The sequence below is a fragment of the Choloepus didactylus genome, chromosome 15 (assembly GCF_015220235.1).
Source record: "Choloepus didactylus isolate mChoDid1 chromosome 15, mChoDid1.pri, whole genome shotgun sequence".
Taxonomy (NCBI): domain Eukaryota; kingdom Metazoa; phylum Chordata; class Mammalia; order Pilosa; family Megalonychidae; genus Choloepus; species Choloepus didactylus.
Window position 1 is genome coordinate 75,492,967 of NC_051321.1, and position 22,502 is coordinate 75,515,468.

At 57.7% G+C, this 22,502-nt stretch overlaps 1 protein-coding gene across 6 annotated transcripts in view; it reads left to right on the forward strand.

Moving 5' to 3' along the window:
• Positions 1–22,502, forward strand: part of ZMIZ1 (zinc finger MIZ-type containing 1) — a 222,288-nt gene that overhangs the window by 97,945 nt on the left and 101,841 nt on the right. For 5 of the 6 annotated variants that reach the window (XM_037803800.1, XM_037803803.1, XM_037803798.1 and 2 more), the window contains one exon: positions 21,953–22,061. In XM_037803800.1, the coding sequence (XP_037659728.1) occupies positions 22,002–22,061 (60 nt within the window). In that variant the 5' untranslated portion in view covers positions 21,953–22,001. Of the gene's footprint in view, positions 1–4,449; positions 4,506–21,952; positions 22,062–22,502 lie in introns of those variants that run through there. The other variant, XM_037803801.1, reaches the window with a different exon arrangement.

Genomic DNA, 22,502 nt, shown 5'->3' on the forward strand with positions numbered 1-22,502 from the left:
TTATCAGCCATGCAACCCTACAAAGGCTTCTTAAGTCCTCCAAGCCTCAGTTTCCCCATCTGTAAGATTCAAATGATAGAAAGCCCATAGGCTTTTTATGTGGGTTAAATGAAATTACAGTGCCTGCCCGTGGTGGGTGTCAGCTGTCATCACCGTCATCGGCAGTGTGGGCCAGGCCCGCTTTTGCCAGGGGACTCAGTTGGGAATCTACCAATAAGGTTTCAGACCATTTTCCCCACACTGGTGGCATTGGGAAGCCTCTTCTCTCTGTGGGCCTCAGTTTCCCCAGCAAGGGGGTAGGATGTACTGATACGGGAGCCAGGAGACTAGAGCACTGAAGCATCAGCAAGTCGCAAAACCGTGCGAACTGTGCCAGCTCCCGCAGCCGGGGCTGACTGGCAGCAAGGCTCTCGGGGGCCCCTTGGGGGTCCTGGAGCTCTGCCGGCCTGCTGCGGATTCCCAACTGCAGCAGAGCCTGGAACTGCCCTCCCCGCACGTCTGCCATTGCGGCGCAGGCCTGCTTGCAGTGCCTGGCAGGGGCCCGTAAATTGAAAACATGATGTTTCCCGTGGGAGGTCAGCACAGGGCTGGACTCGGTGTGGCCTTGGAAAGCTGGCTGCGCTCTCAGGAAGCCCTGCTCCCCACAGCACCGCCACAAAAACAGTGGAAAAGTGAAACCTTTTCAAGTCAGTGTTTCCACTGTAAACAGGAGAGGAAAGCTGGCCCCTTGCCTCCTGGAGCTGCTCAGGCCAGGCTCCTCCACCCTGCACCGGCCTGCCCTGTCCCAAGAGGCACCTCCATGCCCCCTCGGCCCCCACGGCATGCCCCCGATTTCCAGAGCCCTGCAGGTTTGGTTTCCGTGCCTGCCCGGATCCATCTTTCCTAGACCTCAGCCCCACTCCTGGGAGGTGAGAAGGGCAGGGGAGAGTACACTGGTGCCCAGAGAGGTATAGCACTGGCCTGAAGTCACCCAGCAAAGTGAGAGCAGAGCCAGTCCTCTCCCCACTGCCCTAGAGCCTGTGGGCCGCAGAAAGAAGCAAAAGTGCCCCGTAATCCAGCATGAGTTTCTTTGACTCTGTCCTCTAAATGGAGATCCTAGCAGATGTAGTGCTTAATGGATCTGACTTATTTATCTGAAACATTAAGAATGTCCTTTTCTCCTTATTGTAAAATCAATGCATGATTGTTGTAGAAAATCTGGAAGTCATGAAAAGATGCAGGAAGAAAGGTAAAATTGCCCATAATCTCTCCCCGCACCCCCCACACCCCAGACATCACCTCAGTTGACATTTTGTTGCATTTCTTTCAGGTCACTTGACAATTTTCTTTCTGTCTCCTTTGGAGTTAGCATCCTGAGCATGTTTCAGGGTCATTCAGTGTTCCCAGAAAATGTGATTTTTAATGGCCAGGTGGAGGGGCCCGTGGTGACTCAGTGCAGTGTCCCCCCTTCTTGAGTAAACTTGCCCCCTGCCTGGGTTGGGAGTAATGGGGTGCTGAGGGGCACCGGGCACTGCCCACAGTGGGAAGATGCCCCCGGCCCTGCAGCTCAGCCCAGACCCATGTGCTGGAGACCCCAAACTGCTCTGATTTGCCATGTAACTCGGGGCCTGTCCAGGCTTCAGGCTCCCATCTGTGAAATGGGCGGGCGGGCTGATGGTCCGTCCAGCTGCCTGCAGATCCAGCCATGCTGCCCCTCTATCAGGCAGTCAGTCCACAGGGGGCAGGAGTGCCCGCGAGGAGGTGTGATGAGTCAGTCCACGAGAGGCCCCTTTTCCTGGACCGTCCTTGCCACAGCTGCCTTCCCACACCCCTGCCCCTTTTAACCAGCGGGCTCCCCAGGCCCCCCTCTTCCCTGGCCCCTCACCAGGTGGTGGCTGGAGCCCAGCTGGGTGGGGGCAGCAGGGGACTGGGAGGAGCCGTCTACAGCCCCCTCCACCCGCCAACGTCCTTGGTGGCCCTAAGACAGCTTTATGGAGGACAGATTAAGGCTGTCTTCCTTCTGGCAGGTTTACTTCTTCATTTTTCAAGCCCTGCTCTGATTTTTCCATGGTGGCTTCTCTCGCCTCCCCCACCTCCTCCCCTTGCCTGCTTCCCCCTCTAATCTGTGAGCCCAGCCAGGAGAGAGAGCCACTGGCCTCCAAGGTGATTGAGTTATTGGGGGTGGGGTGGGGAGGAGACAGGCTGGGGTTTGCTGCGTGGGTGCTTCTGGCTTCCTGCCCTTGGAGAGGGGCTGGAGGAGGGGGTGCAGCAGCGGAGACTGTGGGTCACGGATTTCCCAGACAGCCCTGCTCCCCCCAGACTGGGCAGCACTGATCTCCGCCACCAATGGTGTGGGCTAGCCGGTGGTCACCATCCCGCCAGCCCACCCTCCAGCTCCACCCAGCCTTGCTCAGGCCTCAGTTTCACCTCCAGCCAAATGGGCAGGTCTCTTTCCAGAATCCAGGGAGGAAGAAGAGGAGTTAGGAGCAGCTGCAACTGCTGACTCACATGTGAAAGTTTCTTAAACATCTGCTATTGCTGTGCTGCAGATCAGGGACCCGGGGGGGAAAAAAGGAAGAGGGTGAGGGGGCTAGTGCTCATAAAACACCTACTGTGTGCCTGGCACTTTTGTGTGCACAACTTCATTTGAACCCCCGATATTAACTCAAAGACAGGCAGCAATAGGAAAGAATGCCTAGCCTTGTTTTTGTAGTTGAAAAACATGCCTATTGCAAACTCCTTCTTCTACCAACCTGGGGGTGCCTGGGGGGCATGGTGCTCTGCCCTGGGAGCGGATCCCTGGGGCTGCAGAGGGGCCTGACATTCCGAAGTTACCCCATAAATCCGTGGCAAACTTGGTTCTACTGAAATGAGACCAGAGAGGTGAAGTAACTAGTCCAAGGTCACCCAGCTAGAAATGGAGCTGCACTTGGCCTGGCTCCAGCACCCCGACTCGTTCTCCATGGCACCCAGAGCCTCTCCTAGCCTGGGTGTTGGCAGAGAGGCCTGCCTCTCCAGCTGCCGTTGACTGGCCAGCTGCCTGCTTTGGCGGGCTGAGAGCTGGGTGGCACCGGGTGTCCCCCATCCTGCCGGGGTCCATCCCTCCGCTGATCAGGGCCTGCTCACTGCCTCTTTCCAGGCTGCCCCTTCCCCAGGAGGGAGGGGCCGAGAGGGGGAAGCCCCTCTCCCCTGCTCTGCTCCACACTCCAGCTCATGGAAATGAAAAACACATTGGCTTCATTATCCCCGGATTGAATGAGCAGGGTTGCCATGGCGACAGCCATCTCAGGCCCGCGAGGGGGCAGGGAAGCGGCTGGCGAGGCCGTGGCGAGTGGGGACGGGGCAGCGGGTGAGCAGGCGTGCGGGCTCCTGGGCTTCGGGTCCCCGTCCTGGGGCAGAGAGAGCCGGCGAGAACAGGGCAGGCGGGCCCCACACCAGCCTCCACGGACCTCCCCGGGGCGGGCGGGCCAAGGAGTCAACATGCCTCTTGTCCACCTGTCCTTCCGCCTGTCCGTCTGCCCCCTTCCTGGGGTGGGGGTGATCCAGAGGGTGAAGGTGGGCTGGTGCCTCATGCCACCCTGGAGGTCAGGGAGACAGGCAGAGGGAGCAAGGGAAAAGGGGGTGTGTGGGGAGCCAGGTGAGGGGCAGGGGGCCTGGCTCCCCAGCAGAGACCGGCCGAGGGCCCCCACTGGGCCCCCACACCTTCCGGAGGTGTGGGCTGAGGAAATGCCCCAGAGGATGCCGGGCTGTGCACAGCAGGGCAGGCCGGTGGCCCTGTCCTCGAGCCTGACACGCTTAAAAGAGCCAGAGCCTCCAAGAATCTGTTCCACAGGAGATGAGGTGTGAGGGTGGCTAAGAGGTGACAGTGGGTTGTCTGGCCTTCAGAGGCACCAACGGGAGTCCTTGGCTCCGAGCCTGAGCTGGGACAGTCCCCACAACCCTGAGCCGGCCCAGAGCCAGGCGTCCTCACGCCCAGGTGGGCTTTTCTCTCCCCAGGGCCTGTCACCCCAGGGCCTGAGTCCAAGGACAGCACCCCCAGGGAGGCCCAGGCCCTGCCACCCCTGAGCTTAGGCTGATCCAGGGGAGGCTGACTACATCCCCTCTCTCCCCCTGAGCTCCCCAGTGGAGCGGGGGCCAGAGCCTGCACTCTGGAGTGGCCCCAAGCAAACACTGCCACCTCCGAGCAGCCTGCCAGTCGCTCCTTGCAACCCTAAGACATTTGGGGAGCAGCAGACAAAGGCCTCTGTTCTAGGCTATTGAGTGCCCCCAGGAGACTTTCCTTTTGGCAGAGCCTGGCGGGTAAGCTCAACCCCAACCCCAGACCCCACCCTCAGTCCTAACCTGGACACGTTTCCAACTGCTCTCCCCCACCAGTCCCCTTGATCCAGAATGCCCTTCCTCTCTGCCTGTACCTCCCCAAACCCAGCCTCCCTCCACTCTATTTTTCAGATGAGGGCATCTCTCCGAGGAGGCCAAGCTCTTGGTTCCTCACTGGGATGGGACTGAGAGTCCACGTCTTGACCAAGGTATAGGAATTCTGAGAGAGCAGGTTTGGGAGGAGGTGGAGGGCACCGGTCCTGGGCAGGAAGGTGCAAAGGAGGAGAGCTCGGGCCCCAGTCCTGCTGCATGGCCCATGGGGAGCTGGGGAGCTGTCAGCAGGCGTCACTCCTCTCTGGACCTCAGTTTCTCTGTAAATTGGAGACGGCTCTGTGGCCCCTCCCACAGGTGTGCTGGGAGCTTCCCCGGAGGCGAGCCTTGCCCCCCTGCCAAGCAGTGGGGGCTGCCAAAGAGAAGGCGGGCACAGGTGGGGGCAGAGGAGATCCAGGGGGTCCCAAGCAGCCACCTGCTGACCAGTGGCAACGAGATCCCAGTGCTCTTTCTGAAATGCAGATTCCTGGGTCCCCCACCCAAGTTAGGCAGAGACCAGAAATCAGCATGTTTGCAGGTTCCCTTAACCCAAACCCCAGGCTGGTCCTTGCTTTGCCATCTCCAGGGCCCGGCCTGCTCGCCTCAGGTCTCGCGCCCTGTGCCTTCGCCTTGGTGGCCGAGTTCCCTTCCCCGCAGCTGGGGTCCTGGGGTCACGACCCCTCCCTGACTCTTCCCTGGTCCTTGTCCCCCAGAGGGGGCTTTGTGCCCACCTCCCCCCACTTCCCTCTCAGTCACCCTCCGTGTGCCCCGAAGCCCACAGGCCCTGTGGTGGTCATCCCCTGCTTTTGACCTCCTCTGACTCAGTGGCTGCGTGTCCCGGGCTGCCTCCCAGCCACCACTACAGCCACCGCCCGGCTGCCCACATTGGCCAAGGGCGGCTGCTGGGCAAGGCTGTCATTTCCCTCGCTGGGGATTATAGGTTTGAGGCTGAGAGAGTCTGAGCTGGAGGAGGAGGAGCTGGGGACTCTCAACCTGGTGTCCGGCCCAGAGACACACCTCACGGGGCCGGTCCATGGAGCTGCTTGGGCCAGGCTGGGGATTTCAGGACCCAAACGTTACCCCAGCTGCTTGTGCCCATGCACATGTGTGTGCATGTATTGTGTGCGAGTGTGCATGGATCCTTTCGTTTCTCTAACAATAATGCATTGAGCCTCTCCTGAGGGTCAAGACCTGTCTCTTATTTAACTTAATCCTTCCAACAGTCTGGCAGGCAAGCATAGCCCACTTTCCAGAAAGAAAAGCCAAAACTCATAGAGGGCAGTGGACTGGCCTGAGGCCGCGCAGCAGGTAGGGGCAGCGCCAAGGCTGGGTCCCGCCCACCTCCTCCTGCCCCTGGCACCGACTGCTGCCCATCCTCCCCATGCGGGCCATAGCAGGGAGTTGACTGTGCGGTCGCAGACCTCCAGGAAGGCTTGGGTGATGGGTGCTGGGTGCTGGGTGCACATTAGGACTTCTCAAGCCTGAAGCCACCACGGACGATTGCAGGGGAAGTCTCTGTGGGGCCAGGTTTGGGGACAGAGCTCATAAGTCCCTTTTCTGTTCCAATCACACTGCCTCGTGGGGCTGGGTTTGGAAACATCTCCCAGCGTTCACATCTGCTAGGATTGGGATGGGTTTAACTGGGAGGGACCCTCTCATTATCCCTAACTGAGGAACTGGAGTGAGGGTCTCTGTGCCAGCTCTTGGAGCTTTCGGCCAGGATGTGAGGGCCCCTGCTGTGCAATTTGAGGTCCCCCAGCAGAGGGGTTCCAAGCACAGGCTCCAGTGTCAGACTGCTTGGGTGCAGAAGCTGGGGCATCATGTCACCTCTCTGAACCTCACTGTCTTGGGTGGTCGTGACAATTAAATGAGATAAACCCAAAACTCTTAGTATAGGAGCTGACACTTGATGCATGCCCAATAGCACATATCCTCTATCTCAGTTCTGTAGGTGCTAGAGGGCCCTGTCCCCTGCCCATCTGAGCCGGGAGGCCAGCATACGTGTATCTGTGTGGTGGACCTGCCAAGAGAGACAGCTAGCTCCTGCCTGATAGGGCCTTCCTGGGCGAGGCCACTTGGAAGCAGCAATGAGCCCTGCCAGGAGGGAGCTGGCTGACCGCTGGGAGGAGGGCCTCACAGAACCCACCCATGGCCAGGTCACCAGGGCCCACTACAGCCCCCTGAGAGCCGGGAGTGTTGGGGAGCCGAGGTCAGGTGGAGGCCTGCCTGTTCTTGGGAATTCACAACATGTCTGCCTGTCCCGAGTACCTCGATAGGGAAGATTTGTGGGCAAGATTTGCAGTTGTGCTTTCTCCAAGGGTTATAAATCAGCTGCAGGCATGGCCTGGATGCAGCTCAGGCCTGAGGTGCACACGCATGCATGCACACACACGTGCCCATTCACACGCACACTCGCATGCCTACACACACTTGCACCTACACACACACAGACCAGGTTCTGCCTGATGTTTCCCCAGGGCAATAGGTGTTCTCCAGAGAGCTGCCTGGCCTCACAGGATCCCAGAACCATCCAGAAGCAATCACTCAGGGCTGGGAAGAGGCAGGATAGCTCAGTGGTTGGGTGAACAGCGTATCGTCTGGGTTACTAGTGTGAGCCGTGGAGTCCTCTGGCTGGGTTCAAACCTGGGCCCCAGGACTTAACAACTGTGTCCTTGACCATCTTGCTTCCAGAGCCTGGTGCCTCAGTTTCCTCATCTGTGAAATGGAATTAGAGTATATTTTATGGTAGCTGAGAAAAACAGTGTAATATGTGTAAAATGCTTAGAATAGGAAGTATGAGCTATTACCATTGTTATTGTTATTGTTATTATTACGATCATTGAGAGTGTATTTGGGTTTTGGCATCAGACCAGGGCTTGAATCCCAGCTCAGCCTCTTGCTAGCTGTGCCCACTTGGCCATGTTACTGAACCTCTCTGAGCCTCCAGCCCCTCACCTCCAAAGTGGGCTGGTATTACCTACTCCACAGGGTTGCCTTGGGTGTAAAAGAGAGAAAGCTGCACTCTCCGACCCTCAGGAAACGTCAGCCGGGTTAGATGGACGTCGCACTGGGCCCAGCCTCAGGGAATGGGCCTCTGGTCCTGCGCCTCCAGGTGGCTCTGCTCCCCGGCCCCTCTTCCTGGGGGAGGACAGTGTGCAGGATGTTTAGACGAGAGGAGCAGGCTCCGGGGAGGGGAGCGGAGAGGGTTTTCCGGAGACCTGTCTTTCCCTTTCAGCACCGGAGGAATGAATAAATGGCTAACCAGAGCCCAGTCCTCTCGCTGATCCTTCTGTCCCCTCCTGTGAGCCCGGGGCCTGGAGGCTGGCAGGTGTGACTCATGGCTCTGCCACTCACTTACTGGGTGGCTGTGGGCAACTCACCTAACCCCTCAGTTGCCTCCACTGGGGGAAATTGCTCCCGCTGCACCGCTCAGCTGGGGAGCGAATTAAATGAGATAATGCAGGCTGAGCACTTTGCACGGCACACAGCAGCAATGAGCGAAGTGTGCTGTAGACAGACACCTCCCGAGAACCTCCTCTGCCTCCTCTCCCCTCCCCGGCTCCCACTAAGTCCTCCCCCACTCCCTCCTGCACCTGATGCATGAATTGCATCTTCCCAGGCCAGACATTTAAATATTTCTCTCTGGGAAGATGGGCTCTAAAATCCACGTGGTGCCTCTGGAGCCACCAGCGCAGGCCTGGGTGGAGGGAAATGGCTCTGGAAATTGAGACTGGCTCTGTTCTGATCCAGTCCCCACTGTGCCGGCCACACAAGGACAGGAGTGTGCTGGACGGGAGGCCCAGCCCGTGCTGCCCCATCAGCCGCCCACCCCGAGCCCCCCACCGCCTCCTGGAGTGCTGTCAGAGGCAGGCTTGGTTCCAAACCATCACCAGCATTTTTACCTGCTCAGCCATAAAACCCCGGAAAGCTGTGATCTGGGGATGAGTAGCTGCCTGCACAAGCACAAGGGGGAGAGATGCAGACTGGTGCCTGTCTTTTTGCAGAGCAGACAGTTTTGCACCTCTCCCCGCTGCTCACTGCCCAGGCAAGCAGGGGGCCAAAGCCTTGGCCGTGGGTAATTGCTGGGAGCATCCCAGGCCAAGCCTTGTCTCCTGTCAGAACTTTGGAGGCCGGACTTCTCTGTTGCTGGGGAAACCGATGTGTTCCCTGGAAAGGAAACCACAGCGCTTTGGCTGTTAAGATGCGCCACCCACCCCAAAAAATGAGTTCCCTCCAAAACTGATTCCCCCTGAAACTGTTGAGTCGGCATCCTCCTGCCTCTCCCTGAGCCTGCTGAAATGATAGAAAATGAGATCTGCCCCTGACCTTGTGCTTTTCACCTCTTTTTTAAACATTCCACCGTAGCACAAGGACATGTTTTGTTTTTTCTTATTTGTCTTCCTCCCATGCCAGCTGGGGCTCCAAGTCATTCTCTCCTCTTGTTTGTTGGCTGGAGCCAGGAAGGGAAGGACTTTCACATCTTTTTTTTTTTTTTCCTTCGTTCAGCTGTCAGCAAAAATAAAACAAGCAGGTTTATATTTGGAAAGCAGAGGGTCTCAGCCACCAGATCACCGTGTCTGTGGTAGGTCACAGCCTTCGTATCCCCTCGTGCAACGGAGGCTTGAAATATGAGCTGCAGGTTTGCACAGTGAGAGAGAGAGACTGAGGGTTTTTTGGAGCCGCCCTGTCTTAACTCACTTTGACTTTTAAATGCCATTGGAGAATCAGGGATGGCTTTTCAGTGCCTGACAGCACCAAGCCTTGGAAGAGATGGTGTTAGGAAAGAATCCTCTAGAAGAACCCTAGAGCAGGCAGGGTATGGGAGGGTCTGGAGTTGACACGACTCTTCCCCATCCATCATCTGTTCCTCATGCTGGGGGCTGTTCACTCGGCGAGTTTGCAAGATTGTCCAAGGAGTGGGGCCAGAATACACAGCCAGACGCAAACAATGCCCTGGGTTACTGTTAGTGGGCAGAGTGAACCAGGAGAGGGAGGAGAGAGAACTGTGGCCACTTTGGGATCCCTGGGTGCTTCTGGGGATGCAGTAGAGAAGGAAAAAGCATGGCAAGAGGCCGTGGTCCAAATCCCAGGAATGCTCCCCTCCCCCTTCCAGGGCCTCCACCCCCTCCCACCACCCCCGATCTGCCTTGGACCTGAATCCCTCCAGAGCCCCTCCCAGGTCTGCCTTGGTCTGTGTTTCCAGGGCCGCTTTGTTTTGGTGATCTGAGCAGTTAATTTTTCACCTAGTAATGACTCTCTGTTCCGTAAGTAATTTTAAACAAATTCTGTTCCTGTCCCTGCTCTTCCGTGGGGGAAAAACAAGACCCGGCTGGGTTTTCCATTGAAATCAGCAGACTCTGGTTTGCAGCCAGCATGCACGCCAGGTGGGGGGCCTGCTGGGGACCCGGGCAGCCACGGGGCCAGCTTTCTGTCCGTCTGAACAGTGTGCGGGACACAAAGACCCGGCCACAGGGAAAGCAGATGGGATCTGAGGAAGTATCTATGTGTAGGTGTGCTCCCAAGCCTTTTTCATCCCCTTTCTGGCTTTCCGATGGATCTTTCTTGGTGATTCCTGAAACCCTCTGTCAGATCTTGCTATTAGCATGAGGCTCTCAGAGTGTAGAGTAAACTAATGAATTACAGCATGATTACACAGCACATAATTAACTTTGTAATTAATATGCAACTGCCACTTAAGCTAAAACACTGCTTATAGAGACGTGCGGCAATAGTAAATCACAGGTCAGAAATAGCACTTTGGAATTTTCAAAAGAATGAGCGTAAGCAGGGAATCACTTAAGGCAGCAGGGCAAGTTAATTAAAAAGCAGATGAATTGTGAGCGTCCTGGTTCATTTTAATACCTTCTCCCTTAAGAAAGACCCCAGTGCGGCCCAGCTGGGCAGACTGGCCAGGGCTGGGCACAGGGACAAAGGGCACGTGGTTTGATATCCAAAATAAGATGGGCCTTCCCTGCCCGCCCCCATGTCTTGGCCCTCTGCCCCAGCCCCACTGCCTGTGCTGTGGGCCAACACCTCTGGCCCTCAGGGTCTAGCTCCACCCCTCCTCCTCCAGGGAGCCTGCAGAGATGCCCCCCAGCCCAGCCCTGGGTCCCCTGCAGTCTTGCCCCCTGGTGGGCACTGCCAGCTGGTGGGGTGGTACAGCTTGAGGGCCTTCACCTGGATTTTTGGCTTCCTAATCCTTCCCGCAGCCTCCCTCCAGAGCATTAAAGTTCAAAGGGGCCTTAGAAATCTTCTCCTCCAACCCCTTTTACTAAAGCCGGGGGGGTGGGGACATGGGGCCAGGCTGGACAGGAAGCTGCGTCCCCCTTTCTCTCCCCTCCCCGTTCTAGCCCTGCAGCGGGCTGGGTGGACGGGCCCTGGTGAAGCCAGAGCCCTTGGAGGGAGTCAGAACCGAGGGGGTTTCAATACCAGCAACCCCACTGCCCAGCTGTATGACCGTGGGCAAGCTGCACGACCCTTTGCGTGTGAAAAGAGAACAGTGAGGCCTGCCTCATTTGGCGGGTGTGAGAATTAGGGGGCTGGTGTGGAGGGCGTGGCCTGGATATGCCGCCGAATGCCCTTCTGCTCTCCTCAGAGGGCTGGGGGGTCAAGGGAGAAGCTGATGACATCTCAGTCAGCCCATAGCCGTCAGTGGCAGAGGCAGAGAGGCCCAGAGAGGCCAACGTGGGTGTCCACAGCCCTGTACAGAGTGGTCCCTGGTGAGTGCCTGAGGGGCTGGGCAGCAGGGCTGTCTGTGAGGGCCGCTGGGGTCTTGAGGTCTGCCTAGATGTGGGGTTACATCCCAGCTCTGCCACCTCCTGGCCATGTGGTCTGGGGCAAGGGCCTCCATCATTTTCAGCCTCAGTTTCCCCATCGGTCGGTGGCGCCAAGCACTCTGCCCTTGGCTGTACTGTTATAGAGCTCACTCACAGAAAATGCCAAGCGGGCAGCCCGACACAGAGTAGATACTTAACAAACAGCACTCTTATTGTTCCATTATTATGAATTATGAAACGAGATTTCAGAGTGTCTGTGGGGGGCTACCCACTGCACAGCGTTGGGGGGAGAACTCTGGCCGGCTGGACCCCTGAGGCCAGCTCCTTTAGAGTCCATCGCTCGGGTGGGGCAGGGGAGGGTCAGCCACCCCGTGAGCCCTCCGGTAGTTCACGTGACCTTCCCACTCTGGCCTTTGCCCTTCCCAGAAGTAGCCTGGGCCCCTCTTCACCTTACTGGGGGTAGGGGGAGCTGGTGGGCCCTCGGGCAGATCTGGGGTGATGGGGCGTAGCAGAGGCTGTGGTGGTTTTTATCAAGCTGGATGCGCCGTTGGATCCGGAATCCAGGGCCCCCATCCTGGGCCTGGAGGGTGGGTTTCGGACATTGACCCAGGCTTCTCTGCACCAGGCGTGTTGGCTCCTGCTTCCACCTTTGGGGCCGGAGCCCGGCTGGGAGCCGGCGTCTCCCATGCACGCCCACCCTGCAAATCCCCATCCCTCGTGCCCCCGTCTGCCTGCCCTCCTCTGTGCTGTCTCTCCCTCTTCACCCGCGGCCACTCCGCTCAGGTTGGGATTTCTCAAGGCCAGTTCCAGGGAAAACTAGTTCTGTGGGATTTTAATATGTGTTTAGTGAACCAGTAACTTTGGGAAATGCCGGATTTTTAAGGCCCTTCACAGACAAATGTCCCCGTGGAATCTCCCAGAGGGAGCTAGACCAGGCGGCTTTCCCTAGAGCCAACGAATCTGACCGTGGAACGCTGAACCCTTCCTTTAGGGAGCACCTCACAGGCTCGGTTCTGCAGAACGGATCGCGGGCAGCACCCTCCAGGGCATCCCGGCCATCTTCCTTCCCCCTCTCGCCTCTAATACAGCAGTGGCTTCCCTCTGGTCTCCCTGCCGCCATTCAGAGACCCTGCCCGCCCTGGACAGGCTCCCCGTGGGCGACCAGTGCAAACGTGGTGCCAGGCCCCAGGCTCTGTGCTGCACTGCGGCAGGGGATGGGGTCTGGCCCTGCCTGGAGGAGCAGCACTCAGCTCTCGAGTCCCAAAGTGCCCTTCTTTCCCTCCCTCTGGAACTTTCCGTGACTGACCTTTGCTCCCTGGGACAGAGTCCATCTGCCTCCTCAACCTGGCATTCTGGCCGGTGGGTGCGGGACCCGGCCTCCCTCTCTGGCCTCGCCCACTCACGCCCCCTGCGACCCCAGGGTCAACTGGTGGTGGTTCCCGCAGGCATCCGTGTGAGGGAGATGGAGGGCTGCACCCGTTCACCCGCCATCCAGGGCACACCCCCTCGTCGTGGTATAAATTGAGCTTCTGCGTGAAATTGTGTTGGGAGATGAAGGAATAATGCGGACATCCCCAGTGTCTGGTGTGGAGCTCTAGGGAGCAGTGTGTATGTGGCTTCTGGCAGTGTCGAGAGGTCTAGCAAGCGAGCATCGCACATGTGAAGGGCTGATGTGGGCCCTGGGCTGTGCCAAGTGCTTCAGAGCCACGGGCTCGACCCGTGAAGTTGGTGCTGCTATTATTGCTCCCCTTTTACAGACGGGGGAACTGAGGCACACAGGGGGAGACAGTTGGCCCAGGCCACAGCTGCTAGCAGGTGACAGAGCCAGTATGTGACCCAAGGCAGCCTGTGCCCTTAGCCACTGGACTCTACTGCCCCTCCAAGAGGCGTGACCCGAGTGTCAGATGAGGTTAGGACACCAAGCATTTTGTAAACCGTAGCGTGCTGGGCTTGGCTGGACCGTGGAGTCAGCAGGCAGCCATGGAACACCGAGCGTAAGTTTTGACTCTCAGTGTTGGCTCTCAGCAGGTAGGCAGGCAGGAGACATGCTTCCAGGTTTCCCATGGGGTGCCCAGCTTGTCTCTGGAGAGTTCTGGGGTGGGAGGGTACAGGTGAGGGGGTCCTGCCTCCATCTCCAAGCTCATCCCACCCCACATCTTCCAAGGGTCCTCGGGTGACTATTTCCACCCTCCCTCTCCCCCACTTCATAGCATCTGGGCCTTTGGAATCACAGGCAAGAGCCCTGAGACAAAGCCAGGTCAGGGCCACTGCCTGAGCACTGCTGACCCAGGGGCACCTTGTGGCTTGGGCCCAGCATGGACAGCATCAGGCAGGCCTGTAGGTCCCCATCTCTGTATTGCCCAGCCTTCCAGAGCTGTGACAGTCTCTTTCCTCACGCTCAGGACAGTTGGGGCTGGGGGATGAAGCCTGCCACGTTCCCATGGAGAGTGCTATGGGCTTTGTAATCAGACCTGGGTTCAAGTCCACTTCTCAGTAACGTGGCCTTGAGCAAGCCATTGGACCTCTCTGACCTTCAGTTTCTTCGTCTGTAGCATGGTGATAATAGTTGGAACATCGCCGTAGAGTTCTGAGGCTTATGTGAGGTGTCTGACACATGTAGGTTCAATAGTTGTTCAGTTTCTCCTTTAACTGTGAGGAAACAAAAAGTACAGGCATAGCCTTGGGGAGAAGAGAAAACCCAGGAGGCCTTCTCCGGGGCTGAAGCTGCCCTTCCTTCGCCTTTTGAGGAGAGAAGCAGTCAGAGGAAGTTCACTGTGAGGTCTGGGATTTGGAGTGTGGCCAGAGGATGGCAAGCCTGGGCCCGCGAGGGGGACATGTGCCCCAGGGGGGTGAGGCACACCCCAAGGCGGCTGGCACTCTGGACTCCTGGCCCAGCGTGGGTCAGGACAGTGGGCTGGCAGCTTTTCGTCAGGACGGCACCGGCACATGGTCTTCCCCAGTGAGTCGTCACTCCCGTCACTTTTGCATCCAGGACAGGTTGTCAGGTGTACTGTGTGGGGTGCGTCCTCAGGGAGGCCCAGCTCTGAAGCACCAAGGGTGTGTTGTGTTGTCCCTTTAACTAGCATTGGCAGTTGGTGTTCCTGTAGACTGGGGTGGGCACTGGGTCGGAGAGAGAGGTGGGCCCACCCTCCAGGGAGCCTCGAGTGCCAGGCCGAGGATGGGAACTCTGTGGCCGGGCCGCAGGGAGCTTTGTCGAGCTTTGCCTGGGTTAAGGAGAGAGGCCCTGGATTCGGAGGAGCTGTTGTCTGAATCCAGAATTGCACTTTTTAAACCGCTCTCCCCTAAATGACTTCACTTAATCAGCATCTAAGCCAGGGGAGGGGGGATAGGAGAGAGGGGGTGCACCTCCCTGCTTGGCAGATAAGGACACAGGCCCAGGGAGGGAAGGGCCGGCTCTCCGGGCTGGTTCCCCCCACCTGGGGCCCCGCTCTGCACCAGGCCCCAAGTGGGCCACGGGCCTGCTCCAGCTGCCTGGCCGGGAGTGGGGAGCATCTGGGCCCCCGGCAGCTGCCCTCCTCCCTCCCTCTCCCCCTCCCTCCCCACATCTCCCATCTCTCTGCCCTTCTCCTTTGACCTTCCTGGGGAAGAACCCCAAGTCAGTCTTGGGGTCCCCACTGACGCTGCTGCCCCACCACCATCTTCCCTTCCATCTGCTTCCGGGCTGGGGCAGGCTCCTAAGGACTGGAAAGAACTATTCGCTCACTGTGTGACCTCAGGCGGGGGCCAGGGGACAGGTTTCTGAGCCTTTGTCCCTTTACCTGTAAGATAAGGAAGGCATTAGCCTAGGCCAGCACTTCCCTATCCTCAGCCACTGGCAGCCTATCCGGACAATGTTAAAAATGTTTCTTTAAATCCTAAGTCTGCCAAGATCACATAATTTAACCTCATCTTAAACAATATCCATGAACTCATCAGCAATGGTTGTTCTAGTTCAAAAAGTCACTATTAAAACGTGGACCACCTGAGATCAGCCTTGTTCTGCTGGTGGCGAGCTTCACAACTTGGGGCTGGGTCCTCTGATTAGGGCTGGGTCCCTGGGTTTTCAGCTTTCACCTCCCCAGGTTGAGTGCACCCCCAGGATGGCCATTCAACCATCCCTCCTTCCATCCATCCCTCCCTCCATCTGGTGAGCCTGCTGGGTACCAGGCCTCGCACTAGTCTCTGGGGACCCACAAGTGGATGATGTCCAGCTGACAGGGGAGTCACATGCAAATACACACCACTGACTAATACCACTGGGACAGAGGTGCATGACAGGGCTACTGCGGGGATCAAAGTGGGGTGAGCAGCTGTGCCGGCGTAAAAGAGGGTGCCTCCTAGGCCATGATGGAGGAGAGGAGATCAGGCATTCTGGGCCCAGGGCCATGAGAGAGTGGCATGGAGGTGTGATTTTTAGGACATGGTCTCAGAGGTGGGGGCAGCTGGGAGTCATGGCATGTTGGGGCCAGGCCCAGGAGGAGGCTGCCCAGTGCTGGAGCATGAAAGGTAGGCAGCTCGCTGCTGAATGCAGACTCCGTGACGTCTGCCCTGCCCAGAGCCTGAGAGCTGATGAACGGGCTGAATGGCCTGGGTCCCCTGGATACCCTGGCCACGTCTACAGCCACAGGCTGTAGGTGCAGCCCCCCACCCTGCCGCCGCTGGCCCTGCTCGCCCACAGACAGGCCTAGTGATGGAATCATTTCCGCACACCACTGCTCACACAGCTCCCCTGGGGACCCCACCACAGGCCTGTGCAAGCTGTCATGAGGTGTGTATGCTCAAGTACATTGTGCCAGCCCTCAAGTGTGTGCATGAATCTATTCTTAAGTGTGCAGATGGGTACGTATGTGTTGGGGGGTACATACACATGTGTGCACGTGCCCCTCTTCCTGGGTGCAAGTGTGTTCACTAGTTTGGCTTCAAAAGTGAAAAATAAAAGGCACTGTGCTATGACAGCTGACTTGGTCTGCCACCCCAGGGAGCTGCCTCTAGGACTCCACATCCCCACGTCCTGCTCCCAGGGAGGACCCACCGAGGCTCATTTGCCACCCCCAACCTTTCAGAACAGGTGCCGATCCAGGACCCTGCTTACAACAGTCTGATGGCTTTCCAGCTCTGTTCAGCCCTTGGAGACTTGGGGCACATCCTCACCCTCTCTGGGCCTCTGCATCCCATCCTGTCCCTCAAGGGCAAGGGACTGGGTGGTCCCCAGGGCCCTTTTAGCAGCTAATTTCTCCTAAACTTGTCTTCTGTGCTAGGCAGGGGTAAGGGCACACTCAGCCAGGCCATGCCAGGTGGTGCCAAGTGTGAAAAGGAAGCCCAAGCCCTTCAGGGGCCCACCTGGGTGCTGGGAGACTGGGCCACCCAGACGCACCCCGGCTGATTTACATACACGCAGCTGAGCCAAGCCTAGCGGAAGGCAAAGGACAAGCATGTGGTGAGAAAGGGGCAGCATCTGCAGTCTTGGGCTACCCTGGGAGAACAGGGCTCCTGGACTTCCCCAGGCCTGCAGGCTCCCCACGGCCCTGCCTTGGGACAGGCCTCTCAATTTCAAAGCCAAGTGTTCTACACTCGCGGAGATGGAGCTTTCCAAACAGCTGGAGCACCTGACTCAGAAATCCCAAGATGCTGGAGTTTAAAGTGCTACCAAAGGCCAGCTAGCCCACCCCTTCATTTTACAAATGGGGAAACTGAGGCCTGGGCATCCAGCTGGGGTCTCCTCCAGGCCTGCATTGCCTGCAAGCTGGTGACGCTCAGACTAAGAGAGGGCCAAAGTCGGGGCTTCCAGGAGAGGGGCAGGGCTGGGGGTCACCTCTGAAGTCCACTTCCCATTCAGAGTTGGAGGGCCATCAGCCCCGCAGACCAGTCACAGGAAGGACTGAGGACCTGGGTGGACTCAGGGCGAGACCCGTAGCATCCTCAGATTGGGAGGGTGCCGGGGCAGTGGCGGGCACCTGGGCTGCGCGGCCACAGAGGAGTTGTAGGGACTTGTAAAGGCTTAAAGGAGAGACCACGCGTGAGGAGGGGGGAGGCAGCCACAGGGCCCCGAGCGGGTGGTCCCGCGGCCGAGGGCGACCTCTGCCGGCCACCAAGCATGCTCCAGCCCACGTGCCGGCCAGCCAAGCGGAGAGGGGCCCTGGGATGGGCTTGGAAGCAAGTGGACTGCTGGGACTGGCTGGAGGAAACAGGGGGACATCTCTTTTGGGCCAGTCTCGGCCTGGCCAGGGGATTCAGGGAAGGTCTGATCTCCAGGCTTGCAAAAGTAAAAAAGAAGAAAACATTAATGGTTAGAGGAGGGTTTGAATCTCAACTCAGCAGCGTCCTGGCTGTGTGACTTTGGGCAAATGACTTCACCTCTCTGAACCTTTTGGGGGTTAAGTAAATTGGCAACACAAAGTGCCTGGCCTGGTGCCGGGAACACAGCAAGTGCGGGACAGTTGGAAAGCCCCAGCCTGCCCCTCTCAGCAAGCTAACTCCCCAGAATCCTTCACCCCAACCCTCCTTTCTTCATACCAGGGACCCTTAGCCTTCCAGGGCCTTGACCCTTTTTCCAAAGGGACTGGAGCTGCTGGCCACATCCTTCCTGTGTTAATGACTGTGACATGACCCGATTTTCAGCCATCGATCTCAGCAGTTTAAAAATGTCACCTCACCTGTGGGTGCCTCCTTAAGCACCCAGACATTTTGTACTTTTCTGGGTTGAAAAGCCCCTGGTACACAGTCATCCTTATGGTCTGCTGATGCCTCTCCTCCAGCCCCCTACACTCCACCCCACCCCAGTGTCCCAGGCTCAGCCACGAACTTCTCAGTTCCTGCATGATGGAGTCCTGGCCTAGAGAAAAGCACCCCCGGATCTGGTCCCAGCCCAGACACGCCATGCAACCCTGAACAAGTCATTCCTGGGCCTCAGTTTCCCCAAAATAAAACCACTGAGGTGTTGAGGGGGGGCCTCCAAGCACCTTTGGCTGTTGATACACTGAGATTCTTTGAATCCAGAAGCCAACCCAGTCCAGCACATGAGAGGCATGGAGACTGGCCCAAATTCTGTTTTCTCCTTTGCTGCTTGCAACGGGAAGTTCTTCCTAAAGTGAGACCTGCAGCCTGCCTGCTGCGGCTCAATAGGGAAGAACAGCCCCTGGGCCCCGAGGGAGCTGCTACTGCCTGCTCAGAGCTTCCCTGGGTGGACCGAGCTCCGGCTCCAGAAACTGTCAGTCATTCAGCAAACGTCTCTCAAGCCCTCCCCTCCCCCCCAGCCTCTGATTCTCGAAAAAATGCCATGCCCATCCTGGGAAAAGTTGCCTCTTAGATGTAGAGCCCTGTGGGGCCCCCGATACCCCTCTCCCCCGCCATCCTGTTCTACAAACGGGGAGACCGGGGCCCAGAAGCCCAGAGAAGCGGGCTCCAAGTCCCTTCTGGTGGAGGGACCCAGCTGCTCGGAGGAGGGAGGGTTCTGGAGAGAGCGAGCCCCGGAGCCGCCTCAGTGCTGGTTTCCAGCCCTCTGGACACTTAGGCTCGCCGACAGCGCCCCCTGCCGGCCGCTCAGGCCACCGCAGGCCCTTTGTCCTGGTCTGCTGCTGCGGGTGGGACGGGGGCGTAAGGCCCGCCAGGCCTAGGGTTTCTTTGTATTTCCCTTCAGGCCCCTCAGGCCGGGCGCGGAGCTGACCCAGGCCTTTGTTTAATGGGTCCCTTTGGTTTGGAATCCCTGCCCCAGGCTGGCTGTGGAAACTGCCCTCTTCATAGGGACCTGGGCAGTTAGTGTCTGCCCAGGGTGGGGGCTGGGCCTTTGCAGCCTCCTGTGCACCACGTGGAGCCTGGGAGCCCACCATTGTCCCCACTGGGCCCGCATGGGGTCTGGCACCAGGACGCAGGGTGGGTGGTGAGCGCAGCCTTCCCAAAGGTGGCTCTGGCTCGCCTCCTACCCCTGCCGGGCCCCTCCACCTCCCTGCTCCCCGCTCCAGGGTTGGCTCCCAGCTGCCCAGAGCCCCTGTCCTGTGAGTGCCGTCCTAGGCTTTGTGCAGGTGAAATAGTGGGAGAAACGCAGCTCCTGCTTGGGGGACCTGCGTGAGTAGCAGAATGGAGCAACATCCTCATGCTGCCTTCCACACACCCCCACCCCTGCAATACCACAGCAACCTCCAGAGGGGACCCCTGTCCCCCACCCAGTATGGGTTCAAGAGTTTGCGGTGTGATGGGAAAGCCAGCATTCTGGACCTGGCTCCGACTCCACCAACTGTAACCTCCATGAGCCTCAGTCTCCCCATCTGTAAAGTGGGGATAGAATGGCAGTGTCTCTGTGCCTAGAGCCTGCAGCAGCACCGACTTGTAGGAAGGCAGCAAGCAGTTAGCCTAGAAGAGACCTGGAGCAAACGCAGGCTTGGACGAGAGTTCTTTGAGCATGAGAAAATCATTTTAACCTCCTCAGGCCCCATAGATCTAGCACCGGTCCCCGCATAAATAGGACTAAGATGCATTTACTGGGTGCGTGGAGGCCTGGGTGGGTGAGCAAGTGGGGACTAGAGACGCTTGGGTGCCTGGGTGAATGGTTGGACGAATGGACTGACAGGTGTTGGATGAATGATGGACGAAAGAGTAGTTAGCTGTCTGAGTGGATAATTGCACAAGGTGGGAGGAGAGAGTTGAGAGGGGTTTGGCGGAGTGAGGGTAGGAAAAGCAAATATGGGCACAACCCCCATTTTTACATTTTTGCCGGAGAGCTCCAGGATAAAGCAAACCTGGGAAGCATCTTTCTGCAGCACGAATGCCCAAATGACCCAGCAACTCTGCTTGAGAACGTGCTCTCTAGATTAATTCGTGCTTGTACGACAGGGCTGATGAATGGGCTATTCCAGCAACACTGTTTGCATTCATAAAGATTGGAGAACAGTTCAGGCGAGGTCTGTGAATGTGTGCCCCTGAGCCAAGGGGCCTTGCCTGGGGCCTCCGGACCCAGCCCAGTGCCCGGCAGAAAACAGACATTAGGATGTTAGTTGGATAAATGATTTGTCCATCCCATATCTTGGAATACTGTGCAGTCATTTAAAAAATCTAAAATCTTTACCTCTTCATGTGGAATAATCTTTAGGATAAATTATTAAAAGGGAAAAAGCTAAGTTTAGAGTAATATATATAGAATGCTGTTGTTTGGGGTTAAAAAAAGGGGGGGAGTACACACAGTTATTTGCTTCTCTGAGTTGGAAATCTCTGGCAGGACACAGGCGGTTAGTGGCACCTGGAGGCTGGGGACAGGGACAGAGGCTTTTCACTGGATACCCTTGTTTAGCTTTTAGTGTATGAGCTATGTGAACAAATTACCTTTTCAAACACAGATGAAATAAGAATTGCTTTAAAGGAGCTGTGGAGCAAAGAATTCCTTGGAGGAGCAAGGGGTTCTCTTCCCAAGGCGGGGGGGGTGCTGGCGGTGGAGTTGGTTACCCCAAGGAAGGCATCAAATGCTAGTGGTGTGGGGCCAGGACATGGAAGCAGGGAGGCAGACAGATACAGGCCAGCCTCTCACTAGCTGCGGGAGCTTTGCAAGTCTCGGGGCCTCAGTTTCCTCATCTGTAAAATGGAGATAATTCCAGCCTTTGAGGGGGGCGTGGACAGTAAAGGAGAGAAACGCAGGTGCCTGGCACACAGAAAGTGCCCCAGCACATGGGACCTTTCATGACACAGCTGGAGGGGAGGGGTCTTCGGGGGGCACCTGGCAGGGTAGCAGAGGAGACCGGGGGGCCTCTTGGCCTGCACCCTGTGTCTGACTCGTGTCTGCAGCCTGAAGTGCCCATGGGGTTGGCCTGGGGACTTCTGCTTTGGCCCAGGAACTGCACCCATGAGCAGCGTGGGGAGGAAAGCTGATCTTTTTCTCTTTCCCTCCCTCTCTCTCTTTCTCTTTGCCTATGCTGTCACAGTCTCCCTGCAGGGGCTTGGGGACTCCTGGGCCTTACTGGTACCTTCCTGAAGTCACAGTCAGTTTACTGTTCCCGAGCCCCACCCCCACCCCCATTCTTGAAGGGTGAGCCTGGTGCCCACAACACCCAAGGACTCCGAGGCGCACCCCATGCAGTAGAAAGAGCCCTGGTTCCCGGGTCGGCTCTGACACTGGCTCACCTTGTCAAGCCAGGTGACTCCCTACTTCTCTCAGGGCCTCAGTCTCCTTATCTGGAAAATGGGGCTGGTGCTAATTCCTGCCCACCCTTTTTCTCAGGAGAGCAAAGTGGAAAAATGGAACTGCAGTTGTTTTGTGAAGTGCAGAGTGCTCTAAAGCATGGGGGAGGGTACGTGGTACCCGACGAGAGGACCAGTTACACCACATGCAAGGGAAAGCCCCCCACATAGAGGCACACACACGCACGCACATGCATGCACACCCAGAGGCACACACATGCACGTGCATGCATACACACACACACAGCAAAACCAACTAAACCCGGAGTCTGGGACTGGGTGGCAGTCCCACCACCTCCACCTACCACACACACACATATGGAAATGCATGCACACACGTGTGAGCTTCCACATCCCATGGGTGGACATGCCCAGTGCCCATCCAAGCCACCTATGGAGAATACCCCCACGCACGTCCTGTCCACAGCACAGATGTGTCACTCTGGCTGGGCCCGCAGTTCCCCCTCCAGTGCAGGGCTGCCTGGGCAGATACCGTCACAGCACACACAGGGCCCTGAAACCCGCCGGGGTCACTGGGGTCAGCATGTTGGAGGGTGGCTGGGAGGCTGGGGCAGAGGTAAGCGGGCCTGGCCTGACCCTGGTGACACCTCTGTCCTCTCTCTTCACAGGCTGGACACCGTTCATGGCTCTCGGGTAGGACCCAGCGAAACGGCCAGAATGAATTCCATGGACCGGCACATCCAGCAGACCAATGACCGACTGCAGTGCATCAAGCAGGTGGGCCTGGGGGTCCTGGCACACCCCTCCCCCTCCCAGCCCTAGCAGAGCTAGCGGGGGGTGCCAGCCTGTGCTGGGGCAGGGCAGGTGCCTGGTAGAGGTGACCTTGGGCATGGGACATGCACATCTGGGCTGGAGGCCATCTCTGCCCTGTGCCTTCCCCTCCCTTCCCAGCTGTGTTACTCGGGGCCAGCATCGCACCCTCTCTGGGCTGTTGTGAGGATGCAGTAAAGTGCCTAGCATTGAGATCAGATTCCCCTCCCAACCACCTTCCTTCCCATGGAGAAGACGGTAGCTCTCCCACCCCTCTGCTCCAGCCATTCTCTTAGAAGATACAGAGAAGAAAAGATCCCTGGAAATTAGATCATTTTACAGAAAAGGTTAACTGAGGCACAGAGAGGGGAAGCGAGTAGCCTGAAGTCACACAGCCTACAACATAGC